General features: G+C 52.4%; 3 protein-coding genes across 12 annotated transcripts in view; 2 read left to right on the forward strand and 1 right to left on the reverse strand.

Annotated features, from left to right (window-relative positions):
* The window catches only part of UNC13B (unc-13 homolog B), a 245,728-nt gene extending 245,299 nt beyond the window's left edge, over positions 1 to 429 (reverse strand). For 4 of the 5 annotated variants that reach the window (XM_072728015.1, XM_072728001.1, XM_072727999.1 and 1 more), the window contains exon 1: positions 170 to 275. The gene's annotated coding sequence lies outside the window, so the exon portion shown is untranslated. Of the gene's footprint in view, positions 1 to 169 lie in introns of all 5 variants that reach the window. The other variant, XM_072728005.1, reaches the window with a different exon arrangement.
* Positions 249 to 12,243, forward strand: ATOSB (atos homolog B). 6 transcript variants are annotated; one of them, XM_026013220.2, is made up of 9 exons: positions 249 to 369; positions 8,108 to 8,251; positions 8,511 to 9,480; positions 9,640 to 9,698; positions 9,893 to 9,998; positions 10,113 to 10,271; positions 10,495 to 10,563; positions 10,648 to 10,823; positions 10,964 to 12,243. In XM_026013220.2, the coding sequence occupies exons 3-9, from the start codon at positions 8,587 to 8,589 to the stop codon at positions 11,115 to 11,117; spliced, it is 1,617 nt and encodes a 538-aa protein (XP_025869005.1). In that variant the 5' UTR covers positions 249 to 369; positions 8,108 to 8,251; positions 8,511 to 8,586; the 3' UTR covers positions 11,118 to 12,243. The 6 variants fall into 6 exon arrangements, with proteins under 6 accessions (XP_025869005.1, XP_025869007.1, XP_025869003.1 ...); XM_026013222.2 differs by lacking the exon at positions 249 to 369 and adding an exon at positions 598 to 666; XM_026013218.2 differs by lacking the exon at positions 249 to 369 and adding an exon at positions 625 to 825.
* A 622-nt stretch (positions 12,244 to 12,865) lies between these two features.
* STOML2 (stomatin like 2) lies at positions 12,866 to 16,561 on the forward strand. The gene is made up of 10 exons (XM_026013234.2): positions 12,866 to 13,366; positions 13,608 to 13,745; positions 14,248 to 14,347; positions 14,486 to 14,544; positions 14,636 to 14,737; positions 14,879 to 15,013; positions 15,167 to 15,311; positions 15,416 to 15,495; positions 15,739 to 15,867; positions 16,284 to 16,561. The coding sequence occupies exons 1-10, from the start codon at positions 13,322 to 13,324 to the stop codon at positions 16,419 to 16,421; spliced, it is 1,071 nt and encodes a 356-aa protein (XP_025869019.2). The 5' UTR covers positions 12,866 to 13,321; the 3' UTR covers positions 16,422 to 16,561.
* Positions 16,562 to 17,744: the final 1,183 nt, after the last annotated feature.

Genomic DNA, 17,744 nt, shown 5'->3' on the forward strand with positions numbered 1-17,744 from the left:
AACCCCACAGCCCTCCCCCATTAGGGCAAATGCATGCGCTAACCCAGACGTCTCCATAGAAAGGCTCGAGTTCCGCAGGCAGCTCACACTAGCCGGAAAGCCCGGGAGAGCCCCAGTCAGGCTCGGTGCCCTCAGGCTAGCGCTTTGATGCCAGCTCGGGCTCTCTCACCTCAAGCCCGATCCGGTCAGCCTAGGCCCGCACCCGGCGGACCAAGGCCCCGCCCTCTAGACCTGTCATCACAGAAGCCGCACGTGGCCGGGGTGGGACCTCAGGCGACCTGCAGCCATCACTTTGTCTCCTCCGCCATCCATTGGGGCCGCAGCCGCCAATCAGAGCCAGCGGATCCGGGCTGGAGCACAGGCGCCCGGGTGAGGCGAGCGAGAGGAGGGGCGGGGGTGGGTGAGTCTCTGAGCCCGACCCGGGCTCGCGGTGGAAGAGGGCCAGGTCCTGGGATCTGCCAGGCTGGAATCCGAGGGGCGGGTCCTAGCGAAAGGCGGAGAGACCAGAAGGGGGCGGGGATCAGGGAAGGGGCTAGGGACAAGCGGATGTTCCTGGGGGGACGCTGAGAAGACGAGAAGGGGCGGAGCCATGGGGGCGGGGCCTGTGTCACAGGGGAGGAGCCAGAGGCATTAAAGAAACTAGGAAGGGGGACGAACCCCGAGAAGGTGGGAGGTGGGACAAGGGAGGGGGTGGGCCTGGGCGTTGCGGGGGCGGCGCTCGGACAGAAGGGGTGAGGTTTGCAGGCCGAGGCTGCTGCTAGGGCCTCTCTGTAACTGCCCCAACCCACTACCTCCTCAGGTGCAACGGGACTCACGGAACTACAGGTGTGGGGTGGGGTGCGCGTGGAAGAGGGACAAGGATGGGGGTGCGCTTGGGCAAACGAGAAGGTGGGGGCACGTTAGAGAAGGAGAGAATCTGAGGATTGCTGGGGGTGGGGAGGAAGACAGAGTTGGAGGAGGTCTTGGGGGCTCAAGCGTGTGGGTAAGCAGGTGCATTCTCCAGGGGCTCTTGTGGGGGAGACACAGGAGTGCTTTGCAGAGGTTGGAGGTACAGTGTGAGGGGGCGAGGTCGCTGTCTGACGTGGAGGGTTGGAGGCTGGCTATACTTGAGGGGGAGGGGATCTGAAGTTGCTTGGGGGGAAGCAGGCGCTGTATGATGGAGAAGAGTTGGTGGTCCAGAGTGTGGGAGAGACGGAGGGACACAAGGATTATGTACAGAAAGAAAGGATGGGGTTTTGGGCACTGTGTGAGGGAAAGGGGTTGTAGGCCCCGATTGAGGGCGGAAGAACCCTAGTCCTTTGAGAAAGTCTTGGGGCTTTGTAGAGACTCCAGGGAGGGGCTTGTGTTCTGTTTTCTAGAAATGGCATGATGGAATTGGTGGAGTAAAGCCAGTCCGTAGTGCTCCTGGCTCTTTGGCACCTAATTTCACCTTCAGGCTTGGGGACTGTGAGGGAGGATCCAGGCCCCACTTGCTACTAGGTCTTCTGTGACTATCCCCTCAGTCGGCTTTGGATATGTCTGGCTGAGACTAGAGTTTCTTCCCCCAGCTGGTGTTCCTGTTAACCCCCACTCTAGTTCCTGTTCCTCCCAGAAGCCAGCCTTGGTCCCTGTCTTTCCCCTCCCCCACTTTGCCCTGCCCTATGCTCTGGGTGTGCTCATTTCCCACTTCCTTCCTCGCCCTGGGGCCTGGCCTGGGACTTGCCCATCTAAGAGCTGTGCCCTGCTCGGAACTTTGTGCTCAATGGCCACAGACCCTAGTTACCAGCAGTAAGGCCCAGACCTCACCCCACTACTACCAAGATCTCTCCTAACAGCCCCCACAAGTGACTGGCTGCTACTTTTTTGCCACTTGGCATAAACTTATTTTCCCTACCCTTTTCATTCTCTTGGATGGGGAACCCTAGGAGCCTAAAAAATGGGCTTCTGTGGGAAGGGTGAAAATTACTGAGTCTTTGATGTATGTTTTGAGACATGGGCTACTATGGCAGGGTGAACTCCAGAAAGGATAGGAGGTTCCAGCCTTAGCTGGAAGAGGAAGAGAGAATGGCTCCCCACATTCCTGGCTTGGAAGCTGATGGTCAGAATCCGAGACTATGGCCTAGTCCTCTAGGGAGTTCCTTGGGTTCCCTGAGGGGCCTTGATGTAGTGCCAAAGTTCTGTTTGCCCCTGGGCTGGCTAGGAGAGGGTGGAAAAGGCCTGCCTTCCACACAGTGGCTGGATGAGTGTGACAGTGTTACTGAAAGGGGCCCCTAGCCAACCTCCTTCTAGCTGTGACTGGCTGGGGAGGGGGGGTGCTGAAGCCAGACAAAGCCGTGGGGTAGGGTGGGGTAAGGGAGGGCAGGCTGAAGCCTTTTGAGGAGGAGCTGATTGCTATGGCAACACAGCTTCCCAGACTGTCTCTCAGAGAGGCGGGCCTAGGGCAAACACTCCAGCTTCCTCAGGATTGAGGCATTTGTGTGAGTGGGTGGGGCGTGAAGAGAAAGGGCATCAGTTTGCTGTGCTGAGGCTGAGTATATTGCCTCTCTGCTTCAATACAAGCAGGAGGGCATTCAGACATTTGGGTCCATCCTCTGAAAATGGATTTGAGTGAACAATAGCCATTAGAATCATAGCAATATAAGGCCAGAGTTGCAGAGGCCCTCAGTGGCCATCATCTATACAAACACCTCATCTTACAGAGTTGAAAATTTACAGCCAAAGGAACTCTGACTTTCTCTAAGTCTCACAGTGAAAGAGCAGGAATTAGGACCCAGGTCTTCCGAATGCTGTTCACTCAGCCCAGGGCTCATCATTTCTTTCAGCCAGTGTTTATTGAGCACCTATTATGTGCCAGGCATGGAATACCACCATGAACAAAACAACACTGCTGCTCTCATAGAGCTTCCATTTTAATAGGAGGAGAAAGAAGTGTGTATGTGTATGATGACAGAGAGAGAGACAGAGGCAGAGAGAGGCCAAGTGGTGATAACTGCTATGAAAAAAAAATAAAGCTGGGTTACGAGTTTGGGGCAGCTAAGTAAGGCTCTTGACTATACTATGCTGCTTTCCTAGGGTACACCGTGGCCTAGAACGTCTTTGATCCTTCCCACTGAACTATTGCCCCTCTGACCTTTGCAAGTAACTGAGGCCTGGGCCTATATTAATGGCAGTAAAACAGAACTTACTGCCTGTTCTGTGGTGTCACCAAAGGACTATTAATTTCCAATAGTACTCTGTGTCTATTTGTCTTCCCAGTAAGCTTTTACTAAGGGAAGTAGGTTCTTATTTTGGTACTCTGCAATTTTGTTCAGGATTTTGAAAATTTCCTGAATCCTATTCTTTAGCCTCAGGGAACCAATGAAGAAATCAATCCAGGGCAACTGGGTTCTTTTTTTTTTCTTTTCTTTTCTTTTCTTTTTTTTTTTGCAACTGGGTTCTTTTTCAGGGTTTTTCTCCTGGTCTAAGGTGAGGAGAAGGGAGCCTAGGGGAAGGGTTACTTACTTATCTTCCTAAGTCTAGGGTACAAGGAGGAAGTAGGGGGAAGGGAACCTTTTCTTTACTGTCCACTGATAACATAAGGGCCCTTGGGGCCTATAGCAAAGGCAAGGTAGAAACAAGGGCCTTGGGCCTTCTTTTGTAGGCTCTGAACTATGGAAAAATGGAACTCCCCTCTTCTGGAGGCACAACCAGGGAGCCTAACCCTGGCTAATGCCAGTTCTCCAGGCATCATTTTGAGTTGTCCCTCTTTGTTTTTTTTTTTTTTTTTTTTTTTGTGGTGGTGGTGGTTGTTGTTGCTGTTTCAAAATTTTATTTTTAAGTAATCCCTACACCCAACCTGGGGTTTGAACTCACAACCCCAAGATCAAGAGTTGCACCCTCCACTGACTAAGCCAGCCTGGTGCCCTCAGTCTTCTCTCTTTTGACTCTGGTGTTTGCTTGCTTCTGGGGATGACTGACAGAAAAAGCTTCCTAAGTTTAGAAGCTGATTAGGGATACCTATTTTTCTTAGCTTGCCCCTAAAGCAGCCCCTCTAAAAAAGTGTCTTTTAATGCCTCATCCTTGCAGAAGTTTCCATCCTGGTCGTTTAAAGAATAGGAGGACAATAATTAGGATCACTGATTCTGCTGCCACTTAATTTGGCTGGTTCTGGCCTGAGCCTGGAGCACAGTGACTCAGGGGGAGGGTGGAGAGTTTCGAGGGAGCTGTGAGTCATGGGAGTGAGCTCCCTCGCAAGAGTTGGGCACATCTCCCCCACTAATGGTAGAAGCCTTTGTATCCCACTTCCCCTGGATCCTTGGTCTCTTATGAAGAGAGAGTACTGGTAGAAGGGATGAAGCAGCCTGATCTCAGAATGGTAGTTCTGAGACACAAAAGATGTTTAGGTCCCTGAACTAAAATATCTCCCTATCTCAGGAGTCCTTTGGGGCCCCTCTATTGAAGACAAAAGAACATCAATATAGAGGAAGAAAAGGAAGAATACGTTTCTCAATGGAAGGAGATAAGATCCCACTTCTGGACTATTTCACCTGCTGTGGAATGAAGGAAGCTTCCTAGACTTCAACAGTCCTCTGGTCTCTGAAACTCTGGTCTTCAAGGAAAGGAGAGAGAAATGGGAGTGGGGATATTTGGGGTTTGGTGTGGGAAGAGCAGGCTGACTTTGGAGATTGTCGGAATTGTGTCTATGAAAGCCCTAGGGCGTCCTATTAAACACCGTCGGAAGAGGAAGGGCGGAGATGAGAAGCGGGAGGCCTACGCCTTTGAAAGGGTTAAAAGGCAGGGCTGGGAGCTCCTTGGGATTCCGGCAGATGAGGGGTTAAGAAGATGGGCGTGGTCGTCCCCGGGTAGGCCTGCCCCCTTGTGGACCAATGGGCCTGCGTCTCTTGGAAGGGGCGTGCCTCACACTTGAGGTCGTGGAGAGGCTGGACTCCTAGGGGCCAATCAGCATGACCGCTGCCCACGGAGGGTGTGGTCTTAGGGGGGCGTGGCGGCCGCGGGCGCCGCGGCGGGGGTGTAGGGGCATTGGGCGGGGCGGGCGGCCCCATCAGCTGGTAGGAAATGGCCTGTGAGTCAGAGGGGCAGCGGAGTCGGCAGCGCGGAGCCGGGGCGGCCACGGGGAGGGACAGTCGCGCGGAGGGGTGCGGCAGTGGCTGGGGGGCTGCGGGCTCCAGAGCCCGCTAGTGTTGCACACGAAGCTGAACAGAGAACAGCCTAGCAAAGCAGGGCTCTGTCTGAGCCACCCTTTGTCTGGGTTGGGGGCCCGTGGTGGGGAGGACCCGAGATTCGAGGGAGGGACCGGGACGGGACGGAAGGGCCTGGAGCAGCGGCCGCCGCGGCGGAGCCAATTTAAGAGCGGGGTGAGTGTGCTAGGGGGAAAGAGCAAATCTCCGAAGCTCCAGGAGGGAATGGGGCCTGTCCCAGGCTCTGGGGAGGTGAGGGGTGAGAATGGACCTGGGAAACTAAGTAGGGGGTGGGGGGATCGTCCAGAACCAGGAGTCCAGGGGAAGGGGTGAGTCTGCCTGGCTCAGTTTGGAGAAGGTGCTGACATCTGCTCTCTCTACAATGATGATAGAGGGTTTTAGGCCAGCGGTCAAGGGGTTGGTGAGAGTGCAGAGTTTGACCTTCCTACCCACAGTGGTGGTCCAATGGAGTAGCCCCCCTAGCTTGTGTGGACATGTTTAGGGACAAACTGTGGAGCAGCTGGCAGTTCTCTCTGAACAGGATGAGGGTGGAAAGCACACGGAGAGGAATTCTCCTTCCTGTCACCCTCCTTGATCAGTGTAGAAATGGTATCTTTAATACTGAAAGGAAGGGGAGAGTGAACCTGGAAGCTTGTACTTATACCAACACCCACCTACCCCACCTCCCAGGCCTAGCAGGTGTCTGAGGTACAGAACCCATGGTATTCTGGGACTTGTTGTTTTTGCTGGCCTTGCTCCCTGGGCATTTTGGGAACTGTAGTCCTTGCCAGCCACAGCCTGGCACAGCTGTTTGACGCCAGCTGCTGCCCATCCCCTGCACAGGGAATGAGATTTGGCTTACCCTGCCCCCCCCTCCACAGTCCTGCCCCATGAGTCAGCTTGAAGCCATGGTCTAGAGCCAGACAGACTGGGTAGCAGGGAAGTGAGTCTTAGAGCTTCCAATTGACAAGGCAGGAACTGAGAGGGCCGCGGGGTAATGAACAGATGCCAGGCATGCTAGGGTCAAGAGGCATCATATCATCACCTGGCTTCCCCAGGGCAAGGGCTCAAGAGGGCAACTTGGATGACCAGGGGGTGGAGTGCTAAGGAAAAGGCCCTTTCTGAATCTGTATGGCTTGGGTAGAGGAAAGGAGGGGTAGAGATGAATACAGGTTGTATCTCTGACAATGCTGTCATTGGAGTTCTGCCCTTTCCAGACACCCCACCCACCTGAGGGAACCAGAATTTTCTTAGGGGTCTCACTTCTAATGAGAATTTGGTGAAATAGGGTAGTGTGGGGTGCAATGATGGGAACTTGGTATAGGAGAGCCTCCCAGGGGCTACTCTAACCCTTTCTCCCTGCCCCCTACTTCCACCTCTGTTGTTGCCAATTCTCTCTATACAAGTAATCTCTCTGCTTCTCTCATTCTGGGAGTTTTTCTCTGCATTGCCAGGACTGATGCTGAGCTCTCTGGGACTTCCCATTCTACCTTTTTGAGCCCTGCTATGTGCTTAATCCCTATACCTGGAGTTTGGTGGAGGAATGGACCACAGACCTATCCTTAAGAACCCCATGGTCTGTGTAGGAGATTTCTTTTCCCATTTTTTTTTAAAGATTTACTTATTTATTAGAGATAGAGAAAGCACAAGCAGGAAGGGCAGAGGGAGAGAGAATCTTAAGCAGATTCTGAGCTGAGCACAGAGCCCAACACAGGGATCCATCTCATGATGCTGAGATCACGACCTGAGCCAAAACCAAGTCAGACGCTTAACTGACTGGGCTACCCAGGCACTCCTGTCTAGGAGATTTTTTTCCTATAAGAGCAAGCAAAATTGTCACTGGGTTACAGTAGATAGTGATACTGCCTTAGGTGGAATCTCAGAGGAGAGAGAGATTTATGGTTTAGGGTGGCCAGAGTAGGGTTCCTGGAGGGAATGGCATTTGGCTTAGCCAAGGAGGAAGGACAGGGCTTAGGTAGGCATGCAGGGGACATTCTTTGAAGGGGAAAAAGACATTATAGATGGCAGGCAGTACAAGCTACTGCCCAAAGGAGAAGCTTGATCTTGGAGGCAGTATTTCCTCCCTTAAAGGCAAATGGCCTTCAATTTGACATTCCCCTCACCCAGTATGGGTTCCTGGAGGTGAACTAGTCAGTAAAGACCATCTTGTACTCTGGCAGAAAAACAGTTTGGGGGTTTTGTGTGTTGAACATGTTGTGGCAAAACAGAGAGGTAGTTCTAGTCACTTCCAGCTGTCTGACTGCCTCTGGCTTATCTCTAGTTTGCAGTGCCTAGGGGGAGGGTAGGTCCTGGAAAGTGCCTTCTGGCAGTGCCTCCTCCACTCCCCCTCTACTCCCCCTCCACTTGTTTTTGATTAGATTTGTTGCCTCTCCTTAAAGGGATAGACTGCTGGGGGCAATTAGGAATTTAAGTCCGAAGGGCTACTTTTGAACTGACCTGAGGTTTGTACCTCTGAGGAGTGTTCAAGGGGTGTGAGTTTCTGCAAAACCTCTGTCTTTAGGGCTTTGGGGTGGCACTATCCCTTGGGAGATAGACAAATGGGAAGGAGTTATACAACTCCATGGCCTTGACTAGGAGGGCTGAATTCTTGCCCTGACCAACTCTCAGGCAGCATGATCTCTTGGATCCTGGGGTAATGCACCCCCCGCCCCTCGCACTGAGAGCAAAGTTCCTCAGCTGGTGGCTCTGATAAATGGACATCCTGGCACAACTTACTTCTCACATCCTATTCCACTGAACCGAGACCCACCTCTCTCTGACTCCTTAGGTAGCCCATCTCTGCCCTCTTGGGCTCTGGATCCCAAGACTGCACCTTCTGTTTCTGAAGAGCTTTTCACATAAGGGAAGAGTATCCTAGGAGGATACTCTAATAGCCCACAATTACCACTGGGTCCAGGGATCCTGGCTTATGTCTGTTCTTCTTTCCTCAGGGTCCAGCTGAGCCCAGGAGCTGCACGGAATGGTGGCAGTCACCTTGCCAGTGCAGCAGGAATGGACCAGACTGCAAGCTAGGAGAGCAAGGCATCAGTCAGGAAGAGGGAACACACAGCTAGGCTTAAGGCCTCTTCATCGGGGTGAGTGCTAGGGAAAGGGAGGGGAAGCAGGTCCAGTAAGAAACCTGAGCTAAACATGTAACTCTATTAGAAGTTCTGGGACTGGTCTATATTATTAATGGGCTGATATTCTGTTAATCTTTCTGGGGACTTGGACACCTTCACCCCCAGGAACCCCATAAAGTCACCTCTTCAGGTGGGGGGAGGATCTGAAACTCAGGTGGAAGGGAGAAGTCTCATTGCTTCCTCTAACTGCCTTTTCTTCTCTTCTCTTCCACAGATGTCCCCAGGCCCCCCAGCCCAGGCCCAGCATAAAGGCTGTGTGGGGGGGCCCCCCTGACCCAAGGGGGGGCTTCATGCGCCACGTGCAGGCGGAGCCGTCTCCATCCTCAGAACCAGAGGCTGGCCCTTCGCAGCCTGCAGTCAGGCAGGGGGCCTTCCAGGGTGGTCTGCTCATGGGCTACAGCCCAGCAGGGGGGGCGACATCCCCCGGGGTCTACCAGGTATCCATCTTTTCCCCTCCAGCTGGTGCCTCTGAGCCTCATAGGGCCCTGAAACGACCAGCCCCACCCACTGAGGTTCCCAGGGAGCTGAAGAGAGGCCCTGGGCTGGGGGCCAGAGAGGGACTACCCCCTGAAGAACCATCTACTGTGAGGCTACTAGGCCCAGAGGGACTGGGGCTGGGACTGGGTGTGACCAGCCAGCATTTCTGCCATCATGGCCTCTGTGTTGTGGAACAGGGAGGTAGCTCCACCTCACCTTGGACTTCAGGGGCCCAGAGTACCCCTTGTCCCCCATCAAATGCTTCCTGCAATAGTTTGCACACCAGAGACTGGGCTTCCCCAGATCCAGGGGGACAGGGGTCCTTGGGGGAGTCCCCAGGGCCAGCCCCTCTGGGCCAGCTGCACACATTTGACACTGATTTGCACAGTCTTGCACAAATAGGGGGTAAGAGCCCAGTGGCTGGGGTGGGCAATGGGGGCAGCCCTTGGCCTAGGGAGTCCCCTGGCACTGCCAATGGGCATAGTCCCGAGCACACACCCCCTGGCCCTGGACCTCCAGGCCCCTGCCCCACCAAGCGAAGGCTGCTTCCTGCTGGAGAAGCCCTGGATGTCAGCTCTGAGGATGAGGGGCCAGCCCCTCGGAGGCGCCGGGGAACCCTGGGCCACCCTCCTGCTGCCAACAGTTCTGATGCCAAAGCCACACCCTTCTGGAGCCATCTGCTGCCTGGGCCCAAGGAGCCTATGCTGGTAAGCCAGGAGAGGAGATGGTCTATTCTTAAGTAGATATGTGTGTGGGAAAAGGTGAAGGCCTAAGGGGATGTTCCTATGAGAGCTTGTAATGAACTCCTGCTTGCAAACATACCTGGCCTCCACCCAATCTCTTTTTGTAATCTTTTCTCTCCATAGGACCCAACAGACTGCAGTCCCATGGGGCGGAGGCTGAAAGGTGCCCGTCGCCTGAAGCTGTGAGTGATTAGCTTTTCCCTCAGCTCTGTCCCTGCAAATGGGGCAAAAGTCTGTAATCCTTTTTCCAATTCCAGGGTCGGGGACCTCAGGGCAGGAGCCCTAGATAGTGGCAAAGGGTGAGCCCAAGGACATGAGTAAGCATACCAGAATTCTGTAAGCCAATGTACTCACTGTGTGTCCCCTTCTCTACCAGGAGCTCCCTTCGAAGCCTCCGGAAGGGGCCAGGCCTGCTGAGCCCCCCCAGTGCCTCCCCTGTTCCCACCCCTGCTGTCAGCCGTACCCTGCTGGGCAACTTTGAGGTAGTTTCCCTTGGATTCTGTGATTGGGGGAAGTGAGATGATGGAATGTTGATTGGATGAGTAAGGAAAATGGCTGGCATCTGTCTCCTAATACTCTCCCCATCTCCACCCCAGGAATCATTGCTGCGAGGACGCTTTGCACCATCTGGCCACATTGAGGGCTTCACAGCAGAGATTGGAGCTAGTGGATCCTACTGCCCCCAGCATGTCACCCTGCCTGTCACTGTCACCTTCTTTGATGTTTCTGAGCAAAATGCCCCGGCCCCCTTCCTGGTATGACCTGACCTCAACCCTAAGTTAGCTTGTGAGGAGGATGAGGGGTTGGTGCCAGGAGGGATTCTTTAGGTGTTCTCATGTAGGAGAGGGTTCAGGACCAGGTGGGGAGAACTCTAGTGTGGGGCAAGAGCCAGGCCCAGAGTGAAAGATGATGGAGATGGAGGAGTATTCAAAGGTTTCCTAGATCCCAACTTAGCTGATGGCTTTATGGCCTTCCTAGGGTGTCGTGGACCTGAACCCCCTGGGGAGGAAGGGTTACAGCGTGCCCAAGGTGGGCACCATCCAAGTGGTAAGTTTTCCCTGAGGGGGAGTGGGAGTAGAGAGAGGAAAACAGTCACTAGGCCCTACCAACTTTGTTCTGTCCTGCCCCCAGACCTTATTTAACCCCAACCAGACTGTGGTTAAGATGTTCCTCGTGACTTTTGACTTCTCGGACATGCCTGCTGCCCATATGACCTTCCTGCGCCATCGCCTCTTTTTGGTGCCTGTGGGTGAGGAGGGAAATGCTAGCCCCACCTGCCGCCTCCTCTGCTACTTGCTGCACCTCAGGTAAGGACAGGGCCCAGGGGTAGCTGGGAAGGCCCAGGGAAAGGATTTTCCCCTCCCCATGTTATCTCTTCCCTGAGTAGTATCTCTCCTGACTTTTCTACTGTCTGGATTCTCTCTTTGATCACCCTGTCTTCCCTCAGGTTCCGGAGCTCCCGTTCAGGCCGCTTAAGCTTGCATGGAGACATCCGCCTGCTTTTTTCCCGCCGGAGCCTGGAACTGGACACAGGGCTCCCCTATGAACTGCAGGCAGTGACTGAGTCCCCTCACAATCCACGTTATTCACCTTTGCCCTGATTGTCAGTGCCCTGAACCCATGTGGGCCAAATACCAGCCCATCTTGCTCCATTCTGAACAGAGCAAATACGTGGAAAGGTGGCGAAAGACCCTTCAGGCTTGAATTAAAGCCCTTATCATGCTCATGCCCAAATTGATTATTTGGGTATTTAAAGCTTCTGATCCTTACCACACTCTGCTCTACTCTGGGTACTCCATGTGCCTCCCCACTCCCTTGGATTTCCCAGGTCAGCTTAGGTAGTGGGGAGACACCAGAGCTACCCTGAGGTTGTCCCAAGTTCCCAGGCAAGTCATGCCAGCGTTGCCTCCCTGTCCTGGGCAGGGGCCACTTATTATTTTATTTATTTTTAATTTATAATTTATTCAAATTGGATTGCCTTGGTAACCTCCCAAACCTGATAATTGGCATCGCCCCTCCTCCATTCCCACTCTCAGATACTGCTCCAAGCTCAGGAGTTGAAGAAGGGGTTGGGGAAGAACTGTTTTTCCTCAGCTGAGGGCAGAGAGGTTATCCCAGAAGGACTGAGTCACTAGCCAAAGACTCAGCTTCCCTTGTCCTACCCTGTACCTTTCACTTCCCCTACCCTCTGATCCCTCTCTGATAGTCAACTCTGTGTGTGTGTTTGTGTGTGTGTATACACGTGCACACGTGTGCGCATATACAAGCATGGATTTGTGTAGTATGTGTGAGAAAGAGCTTGCAAGCATGCACACACACAGAGGTTAACTACCCCTCATCCAAGTCTCCAGATTCCACTTGTCCCTCCCCTCCTGCCTGTGTCTTCTTGTTTTGGGGTCCTGACTGAGGAAGGTGTTCAGGGGGCAGAGTCAGGGCCAAAGACTGGGGTGCCTCCTCTCACCTGGCCAGACTCTGACCCACCTACCTCAGCTGGGGTGAGGGGCACCCCTCATACTCAGTCATGTGATTCCCAACTACCCTATTCCCCACACCAGACTCTAACCCAGCCTTAGCCCTGATTCCTGGGGCTGGGCTGAGGGAAACAAGCAATTGCTTGAAACTTGAACAAAAAGAAAAAAAGAAAAAGAAAAAATTGTACCTGGTACTTTTTTTCAAGAAAAAAAAAAAAAAAAGAAAGAAAGAATAAATTCTTGTTTGGAAACTTGAGCAAAACCTACTTTTTCTGTTGGGGAGAGGAGTATGGGAATGGGGATGGAGGGCCTATGTGGAGCTCAGACTGCCTATTCTCCCAAAGAGGCCTGAGGCCTAAGGCTATGAAGTCTTAGGCAAGGCCTTAATGATTTTTAGGAGCTCTTTTCAGATAATGAGGTGGGGTGGTGGGAAAGATTAAGCCATAAAAGCTGAACTCTGTGAATGTGGACCTGCATTTCTATACTGGTTCTATTGTTAACTGATTTTAGCCCCTCTGAACTTAAGTGTCCTGAGATGTAAAATGAGAGTGATTATGCAAGTCTCTTAAAAGATGTGCCAGAGCATCAGGGATGTGTGCAGAGTGACATGATCCAGAGAAGGCTAAATATAGGGAGCTGTGTGCTGGACTTTATGCAAGGGGACCAGGCCTGATAGACCCTGATTGGAAAGAGGTAGAAAACAAAAAAACAAAAACAAAAACAAAAAAAAAAAGAAAAGAGGTAGAAAGAGGTAGAAAAAGCTATGGTGCCTTGGGAAAAGAGGGAGGGGAAATCTCAGTTCAAGCACCAGGCATTGTTAGGCCCTGGTTACCATGGCAACGGGAATGGGGTCAGTCCCTAGTGGGAGGGCTGGGTACAACACAGCAGGACTACCTGACAATGTCACTATGGTAACCGGGGCAAAGAGTCCGCTCCAATCCCCCGGTCGCTATGGTGACGGGCGTTTACAGGCTCGGAGGAGTAAACTGAGTCTCGGGTGGAGGTAAAGAACTCGGTGGGAGGTGCTTCTGGGCTACTTGCACGTGGAAAATAGCTTCTATGATCACCATGTCCTGGATCTTGGGCTTGATCAACGGGAACTAGAACAAGTTTCAGCCTCCGGCCTTCGCTAGAAGGTCTGCATATCCAGGGAAACAACTTGATACACACTTTAGCCAAGTAACGCTGATTGGCTGAGGTTGGGGGCGGGGGACACACGGCCGGAAGTACGTCTGGGGGAGTGGAAATACAGGAGGAAAGGCTCCGGTCCCGGCTACTAGAGCGTCCTCTCTGCTCCCCGTCTCGTTGGTTCCGGAGGTCCTTCGGCGTGGGAAATGCTGGCGCGCGCGGCGCGGGGGACTGGGGCCCTTTTGCTGAGGGTGAGTGCGAGGGGAACCTTCACCAAGGGTCGGGCCAGAGATCACCTGGGTGCTTACCTGGGAAGAAGCGGGATTCTAAGTTTGGTGAGAGAACTGGGGTCAGAGGTCATGGTTCCCACGTGAATTCCTCTCTGAGAACCCTTTAGGGTCGCGGTTAGGGGAGATGCCCCTGGATAGGCGCCAAGAGGGGCAGCGTGCCCCGCCTGCCGGGGGTCTCAGCTAATCCTTGTCTTCTCTTTAGGGCTCCACACAGGCCTCTGGTCGTGCTCCGCGTCGCACCTCCTCTGGATTGCCCCGAAACACCGTGGTACTGTTTGTGCCGCAGCAGGAGGCCTGGGTGGTGGAGCGAATGGGCCGATTCCATCGGATCCTGGAGCCTGTGAGAATCTCTTCTGCCCACCCAAGGGCAGCCTGATGCCGAATTGCCTCTTGCCTCTTTTAACCACTCAGGGCCAGCCTGATGCTGAATTCCCTCTTGATGTGGGCGTATGGGGTGGGATCTCCTTTGAGCTTGCCCCCACCTTTGGCTTCCAACTCCCCCAGCCAGACCTTGCAAGCCCCAGGCTGAACTTCATACACCTGTTACAACTTTCTCCTATTTGCTCTGGCATCCTGCAGGCCCCATTCATGTATCTCCTGAATCCACTCTCTCAGGTCCACCTGTCTGCTACTCTGGTGGCTCCCATTCCCTTGACTCTCCCCTCCATTCAGTTGTGCAGCCTTGTATGCCTATCCTCTCGGGCTTCCTTACCATTGACACCCCATCTTTCTGCTTTACTTGAAATGTTCCATATGTTGATTCCATACCCACTCCAGGCCTAGCTTGGATCCCAACCCTGCAACCCCCATCCTTCTGAGGACCCCATGACTCCTCTTCCCAGGGCTTGAACATCCTCATCCCTGTGTTAGACCGGATCCGATATGTGCAGAGTCTCAAGGAAATTGTCATCAACGTGCCTGAGCAGTCGGCTGTGACTCTTGGTGAGGGATGCAGGGTGACACGGGTGCTCTGAGGCCATTAGGATTTGGTTGCAGGAGATCCAGAGCCCAGGAGAAAGAGTTGATTGGAAATTGAAGGCCTGATTTTCTTCCTTTTCTCTCCCATTATTGTACCTGTAGACAATGTAACTCTACAAATTGATGGAGTCCTTTATTTACGTATCATGGACCCTTACAAGGTATCTGCTACTTGTTTTATGCCGCTTCTGAGTTGCTTTTCTCACTGAAATCCTGCACTCAAGCTTCTTACACTATCCATGCTCTTTTCAGGCAAGCTATGGTGTGGAGGACCCTGAGTATGCTGTCACACAGCTAGCTCAGACGACCATGAGATCAGAGCTTGGCAAACTCTCTCTGGACAAAGTCTTCCGGGTAAGAGGATCTGAGCCAGAGTTAGTGTTGGAAGACACATGCCTCGCTCTCTCTGTCCTTTCTAGGAGTCAGAGGCACTTCTTAGTTTAGACCCTTGATGAATGGATTGAAGCCATGGAATTTATACCTCTCTTTCTCCAGGAGCGGGAGTCCCTGAATGCTAGCATTGTGGATGCCATCAATCAGGCTGCTGACTGCTGGGGAATTCGCTGCCTCCGTTATGAGATCAAGGATATCCATGTGCCACCCCGGGTGAAAGAGTCCATGCAGATGCAGGTGGGGGCCAGGGAAGGATGGGGAAGAGGACTTCAGGATGCTCCAGTCTCATGGGGACCTGGACTCCCTTCCCTAACTTGATGGGTACAATTGCAGGTCTGTGTAAGAGTTTACTTTGGCTTCTTGTTGATGGGGCTTGTTGGGGGCTTCTAGGTGGAGGCAGAGAGGCGGAAACGGGCTACAGTTCTAGAGTCTGAGGGGACCCGAGAGTCAGCCATCAACGTGGCAGAGGGGAAGAAGCAGGCACAGATCCTGGCCTCCGAGGCGGAAAAGGCTGAACAAATAAATCAGGCAGCAGGTCCGCAGAGGGTAGAGACTGAGGGAGGAGCAGGGTTGGTGCTGCGACAGGAGCTTTGAGGTACCCTGACTTCATGAGTTAAAGCTTTGTCATTTTTCTTCCAGGAGAGGCCAGTGCAGTTTTGGCCAAGGCCAAGGCTAAGGCTGAAGCTATTCGGATCCTGGCTGCAGCTCTGACACAACATGTGAGAGTCCCCTGGGTGGGAGTCGGGGACAGAAATTGACAGTGGAAGAGGTTTTCTCATCTGCCCTTGGGAGAAGTTCTTGTCTTTGGGTTCTGTTGAGCCAGATTACATGATCTCTTGTATTGTGATCTGATCCTCTTTCCCAGAATCTGACTTCTTTTTACTCCTCTTCCACCACCTACTCCCTGCCCCACTCTTCTCCCAAGTCTGTGATCTGTGATTTTATCTCTTCTGTGGCCACAGAATGGAGATGCAGCAGCCTCGCTGACTGTGGCTGAGCAGTATGTCAGTGCGTTCTCCAAACTGGCCAAGGACTCCAACACTATCCTGCTGCCTTCCAACCCCGGCGATGTCACCAGTATGGTGGCTCAGGTTAGAGTGCCCTGAGGATCCAGCACAGAACACTAATGCCAGAAACTGAGACCCCACCACTACCATCAGCACACACCATAGAGGCCTTCAGAGTGAGGCCTACACCTCCTGTTAATCTCTGTAGAGAATAAATCTCTAAGAATGAGACATACACACACCCCACCTTTGGAGATAGGGGAGCTCAGTTCTTGAGATGTCCTTTTTTGGGGCAGATACATGTACCAGTATTCTGAGGGTGACCCTGCCCTGATAGTTTATAAGATTTCTAGAATCAACTCTAAAGTTTAAGTCTTGAGAGAGAAAAAAGGAAGAACAACCTTATTGGCTTCAGTTCCACTTTGTTTTTAGGCATTGGTGGGTTGGGCTATCCTTTCTGCCATGTGTCCTCATGGCTCTTTCTCTGTCCGTCTTCTTAGGCCATGGGTGTGTATGGGGCCCTCACCAAAGCCCCAGTGCCAGGGGCCCAGGACTCAGTCTCCAGTGGGAGCAGCAGAGATGTCCAGGGCACAGATGCAAGTCTTGATGAGGAATTTGATCAAGTCAAACTGAGTTAACGGAGCTGGGCTTGGCCAGGGAGGCTGAGGACAGGAAAACAACACTCCCAGACTCTGGCGCTAGCTTCCCTGCCAAGATTTTGTTATTTTTTTATTTGAACTTTAATCATGTAATAAACTTGCCAGTGGCAAATCAGAAACTGTCCTCTTTGATTGGGGAATGAAGTTGGGAAAGTCACCAGTGTTTTCCCCGGATGTCCACTTCCATCCTCCAGTCCCCTCAGTACTTGGAAGCTGATTCCCCCACGAGTAAGAATGAACCTCATGTAAATGAGATCATCCTTTCTGTCTTCAGGAGAAGTTTTGGGATAGGGTTGAAGGATTAAGCCACAGATCTACTAAGCTGCCAGCTGGGGAGTGTAGTTCCCCCTCCTGCTAAGTATGGGGATGTGAATTTAGCAGGTGTTTGGAGGGATTGGTTTTAAGTAAGCTCCATGCCCAATGTGGGACTTGAACTCACAAGCAGAAGATAAAAAATCACTTGTTGAGGGAGGCTAGATGGCTCAGTTGGTTAAGCATCTGCCTTCGGCTGAGATGATCCTGGGGTCCTTTTCCCTCTCCACCTGTCCTTCCCCTGCTCGAACTCTCAAATAAAATCTTAAAAAAAAAAAAAAAAAAAGTCACCTGCTCTGAGCCATCCAGGAGCCCCTGCGGGGATTTCTTATGGGTGACAGAACTACCTTGGCATGATAGTACTGCTGAATACTTAAAGGGTTTTCAGGGACTGACGACATTTATTCATTCAAAAATGTCAATGATGTCTACCATGTGTCAAGCTCAGTGTTAGATGTAGGTTACAAAAGCAATTTAGACCCTGCTTTCACAGACTATCAAGTTGGGCAGGGAAGACAGACAGAGGGAAAGTGATAAGTGCTAGGATGGGAGAAAGTTTTGATTGAGGGATCCTGGAGGGAGGTGCATGTCAGTTTGTGGGCAGCAAGGTGGCTAACTCTGCCATTGAGCTTGTGCTGGAAAAATTCCTGCCTTTGCCAGGCTAGAGTTTGGGACTAGAATATGCAAAGGCCTACAGTTCCCGAGAAGTTGGAACATTCAGAGTTTGGTGAAGCTGAAGGGTGGGTTATAGTTACACACTCCGATGGCGAGGTCTACATCACAGGGAGAGGAGTACTGAGGAGTTTGGACTTTAGCCTTAGGGTAGTGAGGGATCTGTGAAGGGTTTTTTCCCTCTTACCATGAATTCTTTTAGGTAGATTAAGGTTTTAGTATATGTGTTGCCAAAGAGAGGGGAAGATTAAGGTTTTAGATACAGCTGTCCTGTTGCAATGTGGACAGGGTATTTGAAGGAGAAATGGGAGGCTGAAG

This window comes from Vulpes vulpes, chromosome 12 (assembly GCF_048418805.1).
Source record: "Vulpes vulpes isolate BD-2025 chromosome 12, VulVul3, whole genome shotgun sequence".
NCBI classification, from domain to species: domain Eukaryota; kingdom Metazoa; phylum Chordata; class Mammalia; order Carnivora; family Canidae; genus Vulpes; species Vulpes vulpes.

What these genes read in the sequence shown, in the direction of transcription:
- ATOSB (XM_026013220.2), top strand. Translation starts at nt 8,587, where the DNA reads ATGCGCCACGTGCAGGCGGAGCCGTCTCCATCCTCAGAACCAGAGGCT. An exon ending in GGTGCCCGTCGCCTGAAGCT is followed by an intron (nt 9,699 to 9,892) that starts GTGAGTGATTAG and finishes CTTCTCTACCAG; the next exon opens with GAGCTCCCTTCGAAGCCTCC. An exon ending in CCCTGCTGGGCAACTTTGAG is followed by an intron (nt 9,999 to 10,112) that starts GTAGTTTCCCTT and finishes TCTCCACCCCAG; the next exon opens with GAATCATTGCTGCGAGGACG.
- STOML2 (XM_026013234.2), top strand. Translation starts at nt 13,322, where the DNA reads ATGCTGGCGCGCGCGGCGCGGGGGACTGGGGCCCTTTTGCTGAGG. An exon ending in ACAAATAAATCAGGCAGCAG is followed by an intron (nt 15,312 to 15,415) that starts GTCCGCAGAGGG and finishes TTTTTCTTCCAG; the next exon opens with GAGAGGCCAGTGCAGTTTTG. An exon ending in TCACCAGTATGGTGGCTCAG is followed by an intron (nt 15,868 to 16,283) that starts GTTAGAGTGCCC and finishes CCGTCTTCTTAG; the next exon opens with GCCATGGGTGTGTATGGGGC.